The sequence below is a fragment of the Somniosus microcephalus genome, chromosome 21 (assembly GCF_052327205.1).
Source record: "Somniosus microcephalus isolate GS21.2 chromosome 21, FLI_Smic_1.0, whole genome shotgun sequence".
In the NCBI taxonomy this organism is placed as follows: domain Eukaryota; kingdom Metazoa; phylum Chordata; class Chondrichthyes; order Squaliformes; family Somniosidae; genus Somniosus; species Somniosus microcephalus.
Genome location: NC_141007.1, coordinates 68,295,311 through 68,312,486, shown reverse-complemented (window position 1 = coordinate 68,312,486; position 17,176 = coordinate 68,295,311). Strand labels below are relative to the sequence as shown.

The window sequence follows — 17,176 nt, the reverse complement described above, 5'->3', positions numbered from 1 at the left end:
CCCAACAAGGGAGGGGGTGGATCTGGACTTAGTTTTAGGGAATGAAGCTGGGCAGGTAGAAGGCGTATCAGTGGGGGAGCATTTTGGTGCTAGTGACCATAATTCTGTTAGATTTAAGGTAGTTATGGAAAAGGACAAGGATAGACCAGGAATAAAAATTCTAAATTGGGGAAAAGCAAATTTTGTTAAGCCCAGAGGGGATTTAGCCATAGTGGACTGGAAACAGCTACTTGAAGGTAAATCAGTGTCAGAGCAGTGGGAGGCATTCAAGGAGGAGATCCGGAGGGTTCAGACCAAATATGTGCCCTGAAAGAAAAAAGGGTGGGACTAACAAATCTAGAGCCCCCTGGATGTCTAGGGACATACAGGGTAGGATAAAGAAAAAAAGGGAGGCGTATGACAGATACTGAGGGCTAAATACTCCAGAATCTTTAGAGGAGTACAGAAAGTGCAGGGGTGCAATTAAAAAGGAGAGAAAGCAAAGAGAGAGCATGAAAAATCCTTGGCAAGTAAAATCAAGGAAAACCCAAAGATGTTTTATAAATATATTAAGAGTAAGAGGATAACTAAAGAAAGGGTAGGGCCTATTAGAGATCATGAGGGTAATCTGTGTGGAGGCGGGAGATGTCGGTAGGGTTCTTAATGAATACTTTGCGTCTGTTTTCACAAAGGAGAGGGGCGAAGCAGACATTGTTATCGGGGGAGGAGTGTGAAATATTAGATGAAATAAACAGTGAGAGAGGAAGTATTTCGGGGTTTAGCAACTTTAAAAGTGGATAAATCCCAGGCCCGGATGAAATATATTTTAGGTTGTTAAGCGAAGCAAAAGAGGAAATAGTAAAGGCCCTGACCATCATTTTTCAATCCTCTCTGGCTTCAGGTGTGGTGCCGGAGGACTGGAGGACTGCTAATGTGGTACCCTTGTTTAAAAAGGGAGAAAAGGATAGACCGAGTAATTACAGGCCAGTCAGCCTAACCTCGGTGGTGGGAAAATTATTGGAAAGAATTCTGAAGGACAGGATAAATCTTCATTTAGAAAGACACGGATTAATCAAGGATAGTCAGCATGGATTTGTTAAGGGAAGGTCGTGTCTGACAAACCTGATTGAATTTTTTGAGGCAATAACAAGGAGGGTAGATGAGGGTAGTGCGTTTGATGTAGTGTATATGGACTTTAGCAAGGCTTTTGATAAGGTTCCACATGGCAGACTGGTCATGAAGTTAAAAGCCCATGGGATCCAGGACAAAGTGTCAAGTTGGATTCAAAACTGGCTCGGAGACAGGAAGCAGAGGGCAATGGTTGATGGGTGTTTTTGTGACTGGAAGGCTGTTTCCAGTGGGGTTCCGCAGGGCTCAGTACTAGGTCCCTTGCTTTTTGTGGTATATATCAAATATCTAGACTTGAATATAGGGGGTATGATTAAGAAGTTTGCAGATGATACTAAAATTGGCTGTGTGGTTGAGACTGAAGAAGGAAGCTGTCGACTGCAGGATATCAATAAATTGGTCAGTTGGGCAGAACAGTGGCAAATGGAAACTAGAAGGGACAAACAGCAACAGAACAAGGAATAGTGTAGAAAGAGCAGGAATTAGATGGAGGGAAAAAGCAAAGCTGACTAGCATGGTGTTGGAGTGCATGTGTGTCAATGAGGAGTGTTACAAATAAGGCTGATGAGCTACAGGCACAGGTTGCCACATGGAGTTATAATAAAGAGAGACCCGGCTTGAACATGGGCAGGAATGGGAACTAAACATTTCTGGCTACATTGTATTCAGGAGGGATAGGGAAGGGAAAAAGACAGATGGGTGGCGGTTGGCAGTATTGATCAAGGATAATATTACAGTTCTGCAGAGGGACGATATACTAGAGGGCTCAAAGACTGAATCTATTTGGTTAGAGTTAAGGAACAGAACCGGAGCTGTTGCATTGCAGGGTGTTTACTGTAGACCCCCAAATAGTGAGAAGGAGATAGAGGAACAAATCTGCGGGCACATTTCAGAGAAATGTAAAAATAATAATCCAGTATTAGTCGGGGACTTCAATGACCCTAATATAGACTGGGGGGGGGGAAACAGAGTAAAGGGTAAGGAAGGTGAAGAGATCCTAAAATGTGTACAGAAGAACTTTCTTAATCAGAGCTCCCTGGAGGAAAAAAGAAATAGAAGTTAAAATAAAACAGAAAAAAGGAGATTTTACAGGACACAGTGGAAAACCAGGCAGAATACCGAGAGTGCAGGGGGTAATTGAAACAGGGTTTAAGAAAGGCAAAGAGAGAGTGTGAGAAAAGATTAGCGGGTAACATAAATGGGAACCCAAAAATATTTTCTAAACGTATAAAAAGTAAAAGGATAGTTAAGAGAGTGGTGGGATCGATTAGGGACAAAAAAAGTAAATTTTACGGAGGCAGAGGGCATAATTGAGGTAATGAATGAGCCTCTGAGTCAGAAGGTTGTGGGTTCAAGTCCCACTCCAGAGATTTGAGCACAAAAATCTAGGCTGACGCTCCAGCGCAGTACTGAGGGAGTGCTGCACTGTCGGAGGTGCTGTCTTTTGGATGAGATGTTAAACCGAGGCCCCGTCTGCTCTCTCAGGTGGACGTAAAAGATCCCATGGCACTATTTTGAAGAAGAGCAGGGGAGTTCTCCCCCGGTGTCCTGGCCAATATTTATCCCTCAATCAACATCACAAATACAGATTATCTTTGATGCTGTTTGTGGGAGCTTGCTGTGCATAAATTGGCTGCTGCGTTTCCTACATTACAACTGTGACTACACTTCAAAAGTACTTCATTGGCTGTAAAGCATTTTGGGAAGTCCTGAGGTTGCGAAAGGCGCTACATAAATGCAAGTCTTTCTGTCTTCACAAAAGAGGATGAAGTCAATGGTGCAGTAGAGGAGGGGGAGTAGAGATATTGGCTAGGATAAAAAGAGATAGAAAGGAGGTGCTAAAGAGGTTGGCATCACTCAACCAATCCATATGGGGTGCATCCTAGGTTGCTGAGGGAAGCTAGGGTGAAGACAACAGAAGCTCTGACCACAATCTTTCAACCCTCCTTGGATATTGGAATGGTGCCAGAGGACTGGAGGTTTGCTAATGTTGCGCCTCTGTTCAAAAAAGGAGAGAGGAATACACCTGATAACTACAGGCCAATCAGTCTAACGTCAGTGGTGGGAAAACTACTAGAGACCATTGTCAAGGACAAAATTAATCCTCACTTGGAGAGGCATGGGTTAATAAGGGACAGCCAGCATGGATCTGTTAAAGGCAAATCATGTCTGACTGACCTGATTGAGTTCTTTGATGAACTAACACAGAGGGTTGATGAAGGTAGTCCAGTAGATGTTGTATGTACGGACTTTCAAAAGGCATTTGATAAAGTACCTCATAACAGACTTATTCGGAAAATAGAAGCACATGGTACTAAAGGGACAGTGGTAACTTGGGTACGTAATTGGCTATGGGATAGTGGTGAACAGATGTTTTCCTGATTGAAGAGAAGTATGCAGTGGGGTCCCCCAGGGCTCGGTATTAGGACCATTGCTTTTCTTGTTATATATGAATGACCGGGACTTGAGTATAGGGAGCACAATTTTGAAGTTTGCGGATGATACAAAATTGGCAACATAGTAAATAGTGAGCAGGATAGTAGCAGACTTCAGGAGGACATAGATAGACAGACTGGTGAAATGGGCAGACACATGGCAGATGCAATTTAATGCGGATAAATGTTAAGTGATGGACTTTGGGAGAAACAACATGGCGAAGCAGTCTAATCTAAATGGTAGTATATTGAGGGGAGTGCAAGAACAGAGGGACCTGGGGGTGCATATTCACAAATCTTTGAAGGTGGCAGGGCAAATTGATAAGCTGGTTAAGAAAGCATATGGGATACTTGGTTTTGTAAATAGGGGCATTGAATATAAAAACAAGGAAGTTATACTAAACCTTTACAAATCACTGGTTAGGCCCCAGCTGGAGTATTGTATGCAATTCCGGGCAGCACACTTTAGGAAGGATGTCAAGTCCCTAGAGAGGATACAGAGGAGGTTTACCAGGATGTTACCGGGGCTGAGGGACTTCAGTTATGTGGAGAGATTGGAGAAGCTGGGATTGTTCTCCTTCGAGCAGAGAAGGTTAAGGGGAGACCTCAACATTAGGAGGGGTTTTGACAGAGCAAGTAGGGAGAAACTGTTTCCTCTGGCAAGTGGGTCGGTAACAGATTTAAAATAACTGGCTAAAGAACTAGAGGGGAAATGAGGAGAATTTTTTTTTTTTTTTTTTTAACAGAGGGTTGATAAGATCTGGAATGCATTATCTGAAAAAGTGGTGGAATCAGATTCCATGGGAACTTCCAAAAGGCAATCGGACATGTACTTGAAGAGGACTAATTCGCAGGGTTATGGGGAAAAGGCTGGGGTGTGGGACTAATTGGACAGCTCTTTCAAAGAGCCGTCACAGGCGTGAATGGCTGAATGGCCGCCTCCTGTGCTGTAAGATTCTACAATTCTATCCGCTGCTGAAACCCTCCTCCATGCCTTTGTTACCTCTAGACTCGACTATTCCAACGCACTCCTGGCTAGCCTCCCACCTCGTACCCTACATAAACTTGAGCTCGTCCAGAACGATGCTGCTAGTATCCTAGCTCTCCATCACCTTCTATCGGAACTCGCTATCACAGGGAGTTGTTGATGCATTTAACAGGAAGCTAGATAAGCACATGAGGGAGAAAGGAATAGAGGGCTTTGCTGATGGGGTTTGATGAAGAAGGATGGGAGGAGGAGTGGAGCATAAATGCCAGCATAGGCTGGTTGGGCCAAATGGCTGTATATTACATGTAATTCTCCCACTGGGCTGTATTCCTCTCTCACTGCCCCATCGGACCACAGTTACCCCCTCATAAGCCCCACCCACTCCGAAAGGTGTGTATCTGTAAATGCCCCTGCGGTTTCCATAGGGCAGCAGGCGCATGGGAACACCACCACCTCCAAGTTCCCCTCCAAGCCACACACCATCCTGACTTGGAAATATATCGGCTGTTCCTTTCATCCTCACTGGGTCAATATCCTGGAACTCCCTCCCCAACAGCACTGTGGGAGCACCTTCACCACACGGACTGCAGCGGTTCAGGAAGGCGGCTCACCACCACCTGCTCAAGGGCAATAAATGGGCAGCGATGCCCATATTCAGAGAATTCATTTTTGAGACCATTTCTCAGACATGAGCCCGGGGGGGGGGGGGGAAGAGAGGCACTTGCTGAGAGAGGCTGCGGCTCCTGGATGATTCTAGATGAGCTTCTATCGTCTACAAGTTTAAGGGGCTGTGATTAATTCAGATTAAAGCGGCGAATAGATGCGTGAGTGTGACGGAGACACTATCCATAAATTACAGGAGGGACGGGTCTATTTAAAGGGGCTGAGATGATCGGTTTCAGTTCTGAGCACTTCCCAGGGAGACTGCAACTGACAGACAGGAAGCAGACTGCAACTGACAGACAGACACCAGACTGCAGCTGACAGACAGTCACCAGACTGCAACTAACAGACAAGGACCAGACTGCAACTGACAGGGACTAGACTGTAACAGACAGGGACTAGATTGTAACAGACAGACAGACAGCAGACTGTAACAGACAGGGACCAGACCCAGACTCAGACACAACATGCCAGCACTCGAGACCTCCCTCAAGCTAGCCGTCCTGTGTGTGCTCCTCTCCACTCTGATCCCCACCCCAGGCGAGGCGTGGTACAAGCAGGCGACCGGACCCAGCTACTACTCGGTGGGCAGAGCCTCGGGGCTCCTGTCCGGCATCCGCCGCTCGCCCTACGTTCGCAGATCGGAGCCCAGTGAAGCGGCAGAGAACAGCGTGTATTCAGAGCTGGGAGCTCAACCCAGGCAGACACCGCTCATCAAAAACATGGTGAGTGAAGGGGAAAACTGGAGGGGAATGAGGGAAGAGGGTGTTACAGAGAGAGAGAGAGAGGGGTGTGTGAGAGAGAGTGAGAGTGGGGCAAAGAGAGAGAGGGAGAGAGGTGAGAGAGAGAGTGGGGCAAAGAGAGAGAGAGGGACATAGGGAGAGTGGGACAGAGAGAGAGAGAGGAAGATAGAGAGACAGTGGGACAGAGAGAGAGAGGGACAGAGAAAGAGTGGGGCAGAGAGAGAGGGGGCCAGAGAGAGGGACAGAGAGATACAGAGAAGGATCGAGATAATGAGAGACAGAGTGATACACTTAGAGAAGGATAAAGAGACAGTGAGACATAAAGAAAGGTAGACAGTGTGAGAGAGAGAGACACTTAAAGAGGACAGAGAGAGAGGGAAACATAGAAACATAGAAGATAGGAGCAGGAGTAGGCCATTCGGCCCCTCGAGCCTGCTCCGCCATTCAATGAGATCATGGCTGATCATCCAAATTCAGTACCCTGTCCCTGCCTTCTCCCCATACCCCTTGATCCCTTTAGCCTTAAGAAATATATCCAACTCCTTCTTGAATATATTTAATGAATTGGCCTCTACTGCCTTCTGTGGTAGAGAATTCCACAGGTTCACCACTCTCTGGGTGAAGAAATTCCTCCTCATTTCTGTCCTAAATGGGAGTCAGAGTGACAGAGAGAGATACAGTAAGAGAGAGGGATAGAGAGAGGGAGACAGCGAGAGAGGAATAAAGAAAGTCAGAGACAGACCTAGAGGTAGAGAAAGCAGGGCAGGGAGAGAAACACTTCGAGATAAGGACAGACATTACACAGAGAGAGAGAGAGAGAGACACACACATTAACAGACAGAGCGAGAGAGTGGGACAGAGAGAAATACCAGAGAGAGGCAGAGAGAGACAGTCATACTTAAAGGGAGAGAGATACAGAGGATTAGAGACCAACAGCGAGAGAGATAAACAGACATACAGAGGGATGTGGAGACACAGCAAGGGGAAAGATAGAGAGAGGGAGGCACAGATAAGTAGAGACACGTGGGGGTGGGGGAGAGATACTGGAGGGGGATGGGGGAGAGAGTGGGACAGAGAGAGGGGGAGAGTGGGTGTGAGAGAAAGAGAGAGTGAGAGTGGGGCAAACTGTGAGAGAGATGGGCACATATAATGAATAGAAAGCCACAGAGATCAGAGAGGGAGAGGGAGGGACATGGATAGACTCCTCAGGAGAAGTTAACAACACACTCCCCGAGAAAAGTCATTCTCATTCTTAATTAAAATGTTACTTTAAAAAATATACTAGCATTATCTTAAGAGGCATCTGGCAGGCGGTTATCTGAAATCATGATTTGAACAAGATCAATGCATTTAACTTTAAAATTCGATGTCAATTCCCGATATTCACTATGTTCTTTACCTTTTTGATGTGTAATTGGCGGGCTTTAAGACCGCGCGGGAGACTCTCAATGACAGCAGATATTGGAACTTGAAAATAGTGCCTTAAAGATTTAAATTCAAAATCTGATGAATCTGTGAATGTAAACTTTTCACAACTATCTCCAGAGATTATATCTTTAGGTGGGGCATTAAAGCGTTTTATATTCAGGATGGACAGAGACAAGTGTTGTGCTACCTGCTTGATTTCTATTTTGAAATCGTTTATTAGAGTTAGTGAATATTAATTCCTCCTCCTTAAAAGGAAATCCATCCTGTAAGAGCATCATTCTAGCTGACACACTTAAACCCCACCTGTATGTGGAGAGTCCATGACACTTGTCTGGTCACGATTCTGTTCTGAGGGGGCTGTGGGAGAGCAGAGGGTGAGGGGTAGAGTGGGTGAGGCGAGGTGGGGAGAGGGTGAGGCGAGGGGGAGCGAGGGTGAGGCGAGGGTGAGGCGAGGGGGAGGCGAGGAGGAGCGAGGCGAGGGGGAGCGAGGGTGAGGCGAGGGGGAGCGAGGGTGAGGCGAGGGTGAGGCGAGGGGGAGCGAGGGGGAGGCGAGGGGGCGCGAGGGTGAGGCGAGGGGGAGCGAGGGTGAGGCGAGGGGGAGCGAGGGTGAGCGAGGGGGAGCGAGGGGGAGGCGAGGGTGAGGCGAGGGGGAGCGAGGGTGAGGCGAGGGGGAGCGAGGGGGAGCGAGGGTGAGGCGAGGGGGAGCGAGGGGGCGCGAGGGGGAGGCGAGGGGGCGCGAGGGTGAGGCGAGGGGGGCGAGGGTGAGCGAGGGGGAGGCGAGGGTGAGGCGAGGGGGAGCGAGGGGGAGCGAGGGTGAGGCGAGGGGGAGCGAGCGTGAGGCGAGGGGGAGCGAGGGTGAGGCGAGGGGGAGCGAGGGTGAGGCGAGGGGGAGCGAGGGTGAGGCGAGGGGGAGCGAGGGTGAGGCGAGGGGGAGCGAGGGTGAGGCGAGGGGGAGCGAGCGTGAGGCGAGGGGGAGCGAGGGTGAGGCGAGGGGGAGCGAGGGTGAGGCGAGGGGGAGCGAGGGTGAGGCGAGGGGGAGCGAGGGTGAGGCGAGGGGGAGCGAGGGTGAGGCGAGGGTGAGGCGAGGGGGAGGCGAGGGGGAGAGAGGGTGAGGCGAGGGGGAGAGAGGGTGAGGGGAGGGGGAGAGAGGGCGAGGCGAGCGAGGGCGAGGCGAGAGAGGGGGGCGGCGAGAGAAGGGGGCGGCGAGAGAAGGGGGCGAGGGGAGAGAGGGTGGCGAGGGGAGAGAGGGTGAGGCGAGGGGGAGAGAGGGTGAGGCGAGGGGGAGAGAGGGTGAGGCGAGGGGGAGAGAGGGTGAGGCGAGGGGGAGAGAGGGTGAGGCGAGGGGGAGAGAGGGTGAGGCGAGGGGGAGAGAGGGTGAGGCGAGGGGGAGAGAGGGTGAGGCGAGGGGGAGAGAGGGTGAGGCGAGGGGGAGAGAGGGTGAGGCGAGGGGGAGAGAGGGGAGGCGAGGGGAGAGAGGGTGAGGGAGGGGGGTAGGGAGAGAGTTTGAGGGTGAGTGAGGGGGGTGAGAGGGTGAGGGAGGGGGGTAGGGAGAGAGTTTGAGGGTGAGGGGGAGGGTGAGTGAGGGGGTAGAGAGTTTGAGGGTGAGGGGAGGGGACGGGGAGGGAGGTGAGGGTGATTGAGGGTGTGGGTGAGGGGGAGGGGGGTAGGGAGAGAGTTTGAGGGTGAGGGGAGGGGACGGGGAGGGAGGTGAGGGTGAGTGAGGGTGTGGGTGAGGGGGAGGGGGGTAGGGAGAGAGTTTGAGGGTGAGGGGAGGGGACGGGGAGGGAGGTGAGGGTGAGTGAGGGTGTGGGTGAGGGGGAGGGGGGTAGGGAGAGAGTTTGAGGGTGAGGTGAGGGGAGGGAGGGGGGTAGGGAGTGTGTTTGGGGGGAGGGGAGGGGGAGCGGTTCCAGCTGCAGCTTTTATCTTCCAGGAAGGCGCGGTTGAAAAGCTGGCGATGAGCGGGTTTGTGGCCAGACTCGGTGCAGACAGAAACTGCCAGGATTATAAACAGAAATTAAAAAAAACTCAAATCTGAGCTGAAAATCTAAAATAAAAACCAACCATGCAGAGCGGGCGAGTGGGTCAGCATGTGTGTGAAGGTGGGGCAGAGTGTGAGGTGTCGCCACTCTCTCAACGTTAACCTGCAGTTTCTCTTCACACACACCGACTGACCCGCCCTGTAATTCCAGGACTGTCTTTATTTTATTTTATTCTAGTGACTATGAGGTTTAATAAATGATTGTGTGTGTGTGTGTGTTCCTTTCGCAGGCAGTCTGTGTGAAGGACATCTCTCCCAACTTGCAGAGCTGTGAGTTGCTCCAAGACGGCCTCAACACCTTTCAGTGCAAGGCTGATGTGTTCCTGTCCCTGGACTCTCAGGACTGTGTCAGCGCCTGATCCCTGTCCCCCTCTTCACCCCCCACACGACGAAAACACCCTACGAACTGTTCCTGACACTGAATGTTTTATTATTTCCACCCATTTCGGAAGAGTTAGAATCAACCCCGAGACCGGTGTAACTTCTCGCTCGCCGACCGGCGTCCACATCTATTGCCCGTTAAACTTCACTCATTGCAGCCGCGCAGCTCCTCGGAGCCCGATTTTTGTTAAGGATCGATTGTCGATATATAAATACATCACTATATGTATGGAGAATCATTGTATAAACGAGCTGTGCATTGGTAATATTTTGATGTGTCTGTAACGAAATGAATTATTAATTATATTTCAGCCTTAAAACATGCGTCTTGACTCCTGTTTGAACGTCTTGCACAGGCTGCCTGTTCACGTTGCAACCGACAGGAAAATAGTTCATGATGCGAGAATTAAACCTGGCGAAAAATTCAAAATTCTAAAACTTCCCGCCAATCCTCAGTCGCACCAAATCATCTAAATAACAACTGATGTGCAGACAATGTATCTGTACACCCAACTTTTTAGACAGGGTGTGAATACTTATACAGAGAACATCGTTACACAAATATACACACGCAAAGGAAGAGGGTATCAGTCTGTGTGTATCTGTGAAAGTGTGGATCTCTGTGTGTGTGTATCTGTTTGTGTATCTGTGTGTGTGTGTGTGTATCTGTGTGTGTGTTTGTGTGTGTCTGTGTGTGTGTATCTCTGTGTGTGTGTGTGTGTGTGTGTGTGTCTGTCTCGGTGTGTGTGTGTGTGTGTGTGTGTGTGTGTGTATATCTGTGTGTGTGTCTGTCAAATTCAAGGTGTGTTAAACTAAGGGCGCCATACACTGAGCAGAATGAGACACATCCACTCCAAGCTGTCTTCCATCACTCTCCTCTCCAATCCAGGCATTTTTTTTTTTTTTTAAGTGTGTAAAATTTGGGGTCTTTCAATCAAACAATACAGACACATCCACTTAATTGCAACTGCTCGGGACAACTTCAAAAACTGATAAAATGGGAATTTCTATACAGCGGGAAGCAAGAGATATTAAGGCTGGTCTGGGGCAGAACAACCTTTCGTCGCCTGAAATTGTCTACATCTTACAAAAAAAGGTGAATACAGCGTAACATCTTAAAAATTACAGCATTTTAAAAAGATGAATGCATCTTTAAAATAAAAATTAAAAGCTCATGTCTTGTAAGTTTTTTTTAAGCTGCGAAGAATTCTGTGATTTTTTTTTGGTGGTGATCAGAATTCATCAAACTCGGCACTGGCCAAAGAAGCAGGGCTTCACCAGTACCATCGCAAAATACTGCAGATGCTGGAAATCCGAAATAACAACAGAAAACGCTGGAAAAACTCAGCAGGCCAGCCAACATCCGTGGAAAGAGAGAAACAGAATCAACATTTCAGGTCGAAACCCTTTGTCAAGGCCAAGTCAAACCAGTAACAACAGAAAATGCTGGAAAAACTCAGCAGGCCAGGCAACAGCCGTGGAGAGAGAAACAGAGTCAACGTCTCAGGTCGAAACCCTTTGTCAAGACCAAGTCAAACCAGTTCCCGAGCACGTTGACCACTGAACGCAATCAAATCGAGAGGTGAAAGCCTGGGGTTGAAAAGGTGACAACTCTTGTTCTCGGGACTTTTACACGCCGCACTCGCCTATAAGCCAGAGTTGAAATACAATAAACTATTTCACCATCGGAAGTATAGCGGGGGGGGGGGGGGGGGGGCGGGGAAACGAGACTTTAGGAAAGGTTGTGTTAAAACAGGATTTGCAAGTCAACGGGTCCGACTTTAATAAGGTGGTAGACGGAGGCAGAGACTGCACCAGCCGGTTTAATTCTTTCCATGTCTATATCCTAATGATTTGAGAACTTTCCTTTTCTACCTAATAAGTGTCAGCAATCAACATCACTAAAACAGGTTACCTGCTGATTATCACGCTGCTGTTTGTGGGAGCTTGCTGTGCGCAAATTGGCTGCCGCGTTTCCTGCATTACAACACTTCAAAAATTACTTCATTGGCTGTAAAGCGCTTTGGGACGTCCGCTGGTTGTGAAAGGCGCTATATAAATGCAAGTCTTTTCCTTTTTCTTTATAACAGAAGGTGGTGGGGGGGGGAGAGAAGACAAGATTTAAGGCTATTAACTGTACTTTATTGTGAACATATTAACCAGTGCAACATATCAGTTAAGATCAACAATGCAACAAAATACATCCAAGTACAAAGCTTCACCATAAATTTCTTAAACAAAATGAAACTCTTTTTACCAAAAAAAGGAAATGATCTGCAGGCAGCAAAAACCGGGACATCCATGGGTGGAGAGAGTTAAAGCCTCTCTCTCAGGGAGAGATGACTGTAGTTTATATTTAGGATCAGTGCGAGGTCACAGCTCTGGGAGCCCAGGCCTGCCATTGCTCATAGTTGTTTGCACGACTGATTCAGAATAATGCACCACGCCAGAAGATCCCAGTGCTCCGACAGTCCCAGTGGAAGATTCCCAGTTTGCCTCCATGCCTCATTCTGGAAGTATTAAATCGGCAGTACAGCCAAACATCCCCCTCCCTCCCTCTGCTCCAATCCAGGCTCCTGGCTCTGGAATCAGGAATGAGAGATATCCCCGAGGCGGGGAGGGAAGCTGGTTAGGTCGCCAGAGACCTCGCCTATAGTATAAAAACATGTTCACTTCCCCAGGACTGCTCCAGGAGTATTCAATCCACAGTCCCCTCTATACTGGGGGTGCGGAGCTTTAAATATCCTTCATACCACTCACCCTCACACCCCTGGCAGGGTGGGGCTGCGATTAAAATATTGAAATGTCAGGAGTCTCGCCGTCGCTCCCTCGCCATGGGTACGAAGGAGGTGGCCTCGCTCTGCCCCCTAGTCTGTGGGACGTGACGTCTCAACTTAGTTGTCAAGTTGAAAGATTCTGGGACGGCTGGTCGGAAGTCCGAGGTTCTGTACGTTCCACAAGCTAGATGGTGTGGTAATCACCGCCTCTGTGGGCGAGTGCTTTCTCCCCTCTTCCCCCACCCCAACAACTCCCCAAAGATTAAAGCAGCGAAACAGCTTCCAGGTTCTCTTTTATAATGGTGTCCATGACGACCTGAAAGACGATTTGGACGTTGGAAGTGTCAGTGGCGGTCGTGAAATGGTGGTAGACCATCTTCGCCGGGCTTCTGTTGAGTGACAGAAACTGATTCGCAACATAACGGGCGGCAGAATCCACGTCACAGTCGGCACCTGGGCAGTGGAGGGGGGGAGCAATGAAAAGAAAGTCAACACTGTTGTCAGCCATTCACTCTTGATCCCCCCCCCCCTCCGCTCCTCTTGTTGACCCCGTTGCCCCCATGCCACATCATGTTCTCAGCTGTTTGCCATGATCTGCAGTCCCTAATTGCCCCTTGAGAAGGTGGTGGTAAGCCGCCTTCTTGAACCGCTGCACTACGTGTGGTGAAGTTGCCCCCACAGTGCTGTTAAGGAGGGAGTTCCAGGATTTTGACCCAGCGACGATGAAGGATCCGCCGATATATTTCCAAGTCAGCCTTGGTGAGTTGCTGCAGTGCATCTTATAGATGGTACACACTGCAGCCACGGTGTGCCAGTGGTGGAGGGAGTGAATGCCAGCCTTTGCTAAGTTCAGGAACTCAGCCACTTCTTAACGACAGTGGATGAACCAAGACTGAGGGTGACCTGATAGCTCTACCAAAGAGCCAATACAGGCACGATGGGCCGAATGGCCTCCTTCTGTGCTGTATCATTCTATGATTCAGGTCTTCAAGATTATCAAAGGGTTTGATAGGGTAGATGCAGAGCAGATGTTTCAAGTAGTCATGGGGAAGAGCATAGATGCATTTATAGGAAAAGTTGCCTTGCCTCTAGACTTCATTATTCGAACACACTCCTGGCTGGCCTCCCATGTTCTACCCTACGTAAACTTGAAGTCATCCAAAACTCAGCTGCCTGTGTCCTAACTCACACCAAGTCCCGTTCGCCCATCACCCCTTTGCTCGCTGACCTCCATTGGCTCCCAGTTAAGCAACGCCTCGATTTCAAAATTCTCATCCTTGTTTTCAAATCCCTCCATGGCCTCGCCCCTCCCTATCTCTGTAATCTCCTCCAGCCCCATAACCCCACGAGCTATCTGTGCTCCTCTAATTCTGCCCTCTTGGGCATCCCTGATTATAATCGCTCAATCATTGGTGGCCGTGCCTTCAGCTGCCTGGGCCCTAAGCGCTGGAATTCCCTCCCTAAACCTCTCCACCTCTCTACCGCTCTTTCCTCCTTTAAGACGCTCCTTAAAAACTACCTTTTTGACCAAGCCTTTGGTCACCTGCCCATATTACTCTTTATGCGGCTCAGTGTCAAATGTTTGTCTTATAACACTCCTGTGAAGCGCCTTGGGACGTTTTACTACCTTAAAGGCACTATATAAATACAAGTGGTTGTTGCTGCTGGGTGAGGCACCGAGCAGAAGTCGGACAACGTTACTGGGGGAGGGGAGGGGAGGTCATAGGGCGAGTTGCCCCATGAAATGCAACACACCCGCTGGCAGTCAGTTCAAGAGTGGAACTGGAATCAGGCTGGCTGGAGCTGGGACACTCTGACAGGAGCGGAAACAGAAACTCAAACACAAGGGAAATCATACAAGAAGTTGTACAAAGTGACCGCTCACTGCAGGCCCAGTCAGGTTATGCAATCATGAACCTTTCATTTCTTTTTTGAAAGGGTAACATTCCCTTCAAAGCTCCCATTCCCATTTCCCCAGTTAGATCTCATTGCGTTTCATACCATCCATGGTCAAAGGGAGTCAATCTGGCCCAGGACCTCCACTAACATTTCTCTGAGTTGCCATTAGAAGCTGCTCAGGAGTGAGCAGGGGTCGGTCTCCTCCTCTCTTGTTGAGGGTGGGCGGAGGACATCAAGTGAAGGTTAGACCTGGCCAAGATCAGACAGTCAAAATAGAGTCGGGCACAAACCCACATCCCAGGACACGATGCACTGTGATCCTACAAGCTGGGCCAGCCAACAGCTACTTCCATAATACGTGTCAGCTGTGGCTCAGTGGGTAGCACACTCACCTCTGAGTCAGAAGGTTGTGGGTTCAAGTCCCACTCTAGAAACTTGAGCACAAAAATCTATGCTGGCACGCCAGTGCAGTGCTGAGGGAGCGCTGCACTGTTCGGAGGTGCTGTGTTTCAGATAAGACATTAAACAGAGGTCGTCTGCCCTCTCAGGTGGATGTAAAAGATCCCACGGCACTACTTTGAAGAAGAGCGCCAGGGGAGTTCTCTCTGGTGTCCTGGCCAATATTTATCCCTCAACCAACAGATTGTCTGATCATCACATTGCTGTTTTTTGTGAGCTTGTTGTGCGCAAATTGGCTGCCGCGTTTCCTACACTTCAAAAGTACTTCATGACGTCCTGAGGTTGTCAAAGGTGCTATAGAAATGCAAGTCTTTCTTTTAACCGAAGTATAAAGTTTTTACGTGAACAAAAATCTCATCTCTGTGTATAAAGTAACGGCCAGGAAGGTCAATTTCACAGATGTTTCTCAATATAAAGTAACACAGCTGCCCCTGACCCTGACTGGCCACAAGTCACTGCACAGATGCTGCACTGCGATATCTGCTTTCGATGCACTGAGGGTTCAGGGCAAGGAGATAAAAGGCGGAGCATTAAACAGTTTTGTTGGCCACTGCACAACAATTTCACACAACAATCCTTATTTTTAACAGCTCCAAGTTTCCCCACTGACATGTGCTCACTGTCTTATCTGAACACTTGGTGCGGTTTCCCGTCTTACTCCTGCTTTGGTCATTCAAGAAAAATAGAATTAGGGAAATGAGGAACTAGTTTTCAAACCCCCCCGCCCCCGCCCCCCACCAATGGCCTTGCCCCTCCCTATCTCTGTAACCTCCTCCAGCCCTACAACCCTCTCAGATCTCTGCGCTCCTCCAATTCTGGCCTCTTGCCCATCCCCGATTGTCACCATTGGCGGCCGTGCCTTCAGCTGCCTGGTTCCCAAGCTCTGGAATTCCCTCCCTGACCCTCTCCATTTCTCTCTCTCCTCCTTTAAGACGCTTTTTAAAAACACACCTCTTTGACCAAGCTTTTGGTCACCTTCCCAACTATCTCATGTGGCTCATATCCAATGCTCCTGTGAAGCACCTTGGGACGTTTTACTACGTTAAAGGCACTATATAAATGCAACTTGTTGTACTGAAGAGAGAGTAAATGAACCTTCTATTGGATTGGAAAGCTCGAATCTCTTCTGAGCGGAGCTATGGGTCAACAGGCATTTTAATCTTGTGGGGATAAGGGAGGGTAAAGAGAGGCAGGTGTTGGAGCTATACAATCCCTCCCCGTAGAGAACGAGGTCAATAGACGGGGTGAGCGCAGCTCAGGCTGTGGAAGACTCCCATCATTCTGATAGCAGAGCTGGGGGTGGGGGTGGGGGTGGGGGTCAAACACCAGCAGAAACAACAACTTGCATTTATATAGCGCCGTTAATGTAGAAAAGCAACTCAAGGCATTTCACAGGAGCGTGGTCGGACCAAAATGGACGCCAAGCCAAAGGCGGCAATATTAGGAAGGGCGACTGAAAGCTTGGTCAAGGAGGTGGGTTTTAAGGAGGGTGTTAAAGGGGGAGTGGGAGGTTGAGAGGGGGAATTCCAAAGTGTAGGCAGGCACATTTGATAAACATCAACAGTGGAGATGAACAGACTGGAGAAAAGCATAAAAATCTCCAGTTTAATAGGAATACAACTGTGCTTTTTTGAATGACCCAACTCCCTCCTCTTCACCACCTTTGCCCGACTATCTGGCACACTCCCTCTAAACCCTTCGTCTTTCCTACCCCTCACCCCATTTTAAAAAATCTCCCCAAAGCCCACTGTTTCTCTTCCTATTGCTCAATGCCTGTTTTTAACCTTGGTGCAGGCACTCAGACAACAGTACAGGGGCGAACTAAATACAATTTGCTCTGTTCCACCACTGCACTGCAGTCAGTGTTGACTTGCCCTGAGGACGGACGCGCACACACACGCGCACACAGTAGCCTCTCGTACTCCAGCCGAGTGACCTTATTTTTTTTTAAAATTCATTCACGGGATGTGGGCGTCGCTAGCAAGGCATTTATTGCCCATCCCCAATTGCCCTCGAGAAGGTGATGGTGAGGCACCATTTCAGAGGGCAGTTGAGAGTCAACCACATTGCTGTGGGTCTGGAATAATAAACGCCAGGCCGGGTAAGGACGGCAGATTTCCTTCCCTAAAGGACATTTGTGAACCAGATGGGTTTTTACGACAATCTGGTAGTTTCATGGTCACCATTACTGATGCTAGCTTTTTATTCCAGATTTATTTAATTGACTGAATTTAAATTCCCCAGCTGCCGTGGTGGGA

General features: G+C 49.0%; 2 protein-coding genes across 2 annotated transcripts in view; one reads left to right on the top strand and one right to left on the bottom strand.

Moving 5' to 3' along the window:
- The first annotated feature begins 5,290 nt into the window (after positions 1–5,290).
- npb (neuropeptide B) lies at positions 5,291–10,103 on the top strand. The gene is made up of 2 exons (XM_085964065.1): positions 5,291–5,918; positions 9,633–10,103. Exons 1-2 carry the CDS (start codon positions 5,661–5,663, stop codon positions 9,759–9,761), a joined length of 387 nt encoding a protein of 128 aa, XP_085820191.1. The 5' UTR covers positions 5,291–5,660; the 3' UTR covers positions 9,762–10,103.
- Positions 10,104–11,909: 1,806 nt separating this feature from the next.
- The window catches only part of gnav1 (guanine nucleotide binding protein (G protein) alpha v1), a 147,008-nt gene continuing 141,741 nt past the window's right edge, over positions 11,910–17,176 (bottom strand). Inside the window, exon 9 of the mRNA XM_085963850.1 lies at positions 11,910–13,013. Coding sequence (XP_085819976.1) covers positions 12,823–13,013 — 191 coding nt within the window. The 3' untranslated portion in view covers positions 11,910–12,822. The remainder of the gene's footprint in view (positions 13,014–17,176) is intronic.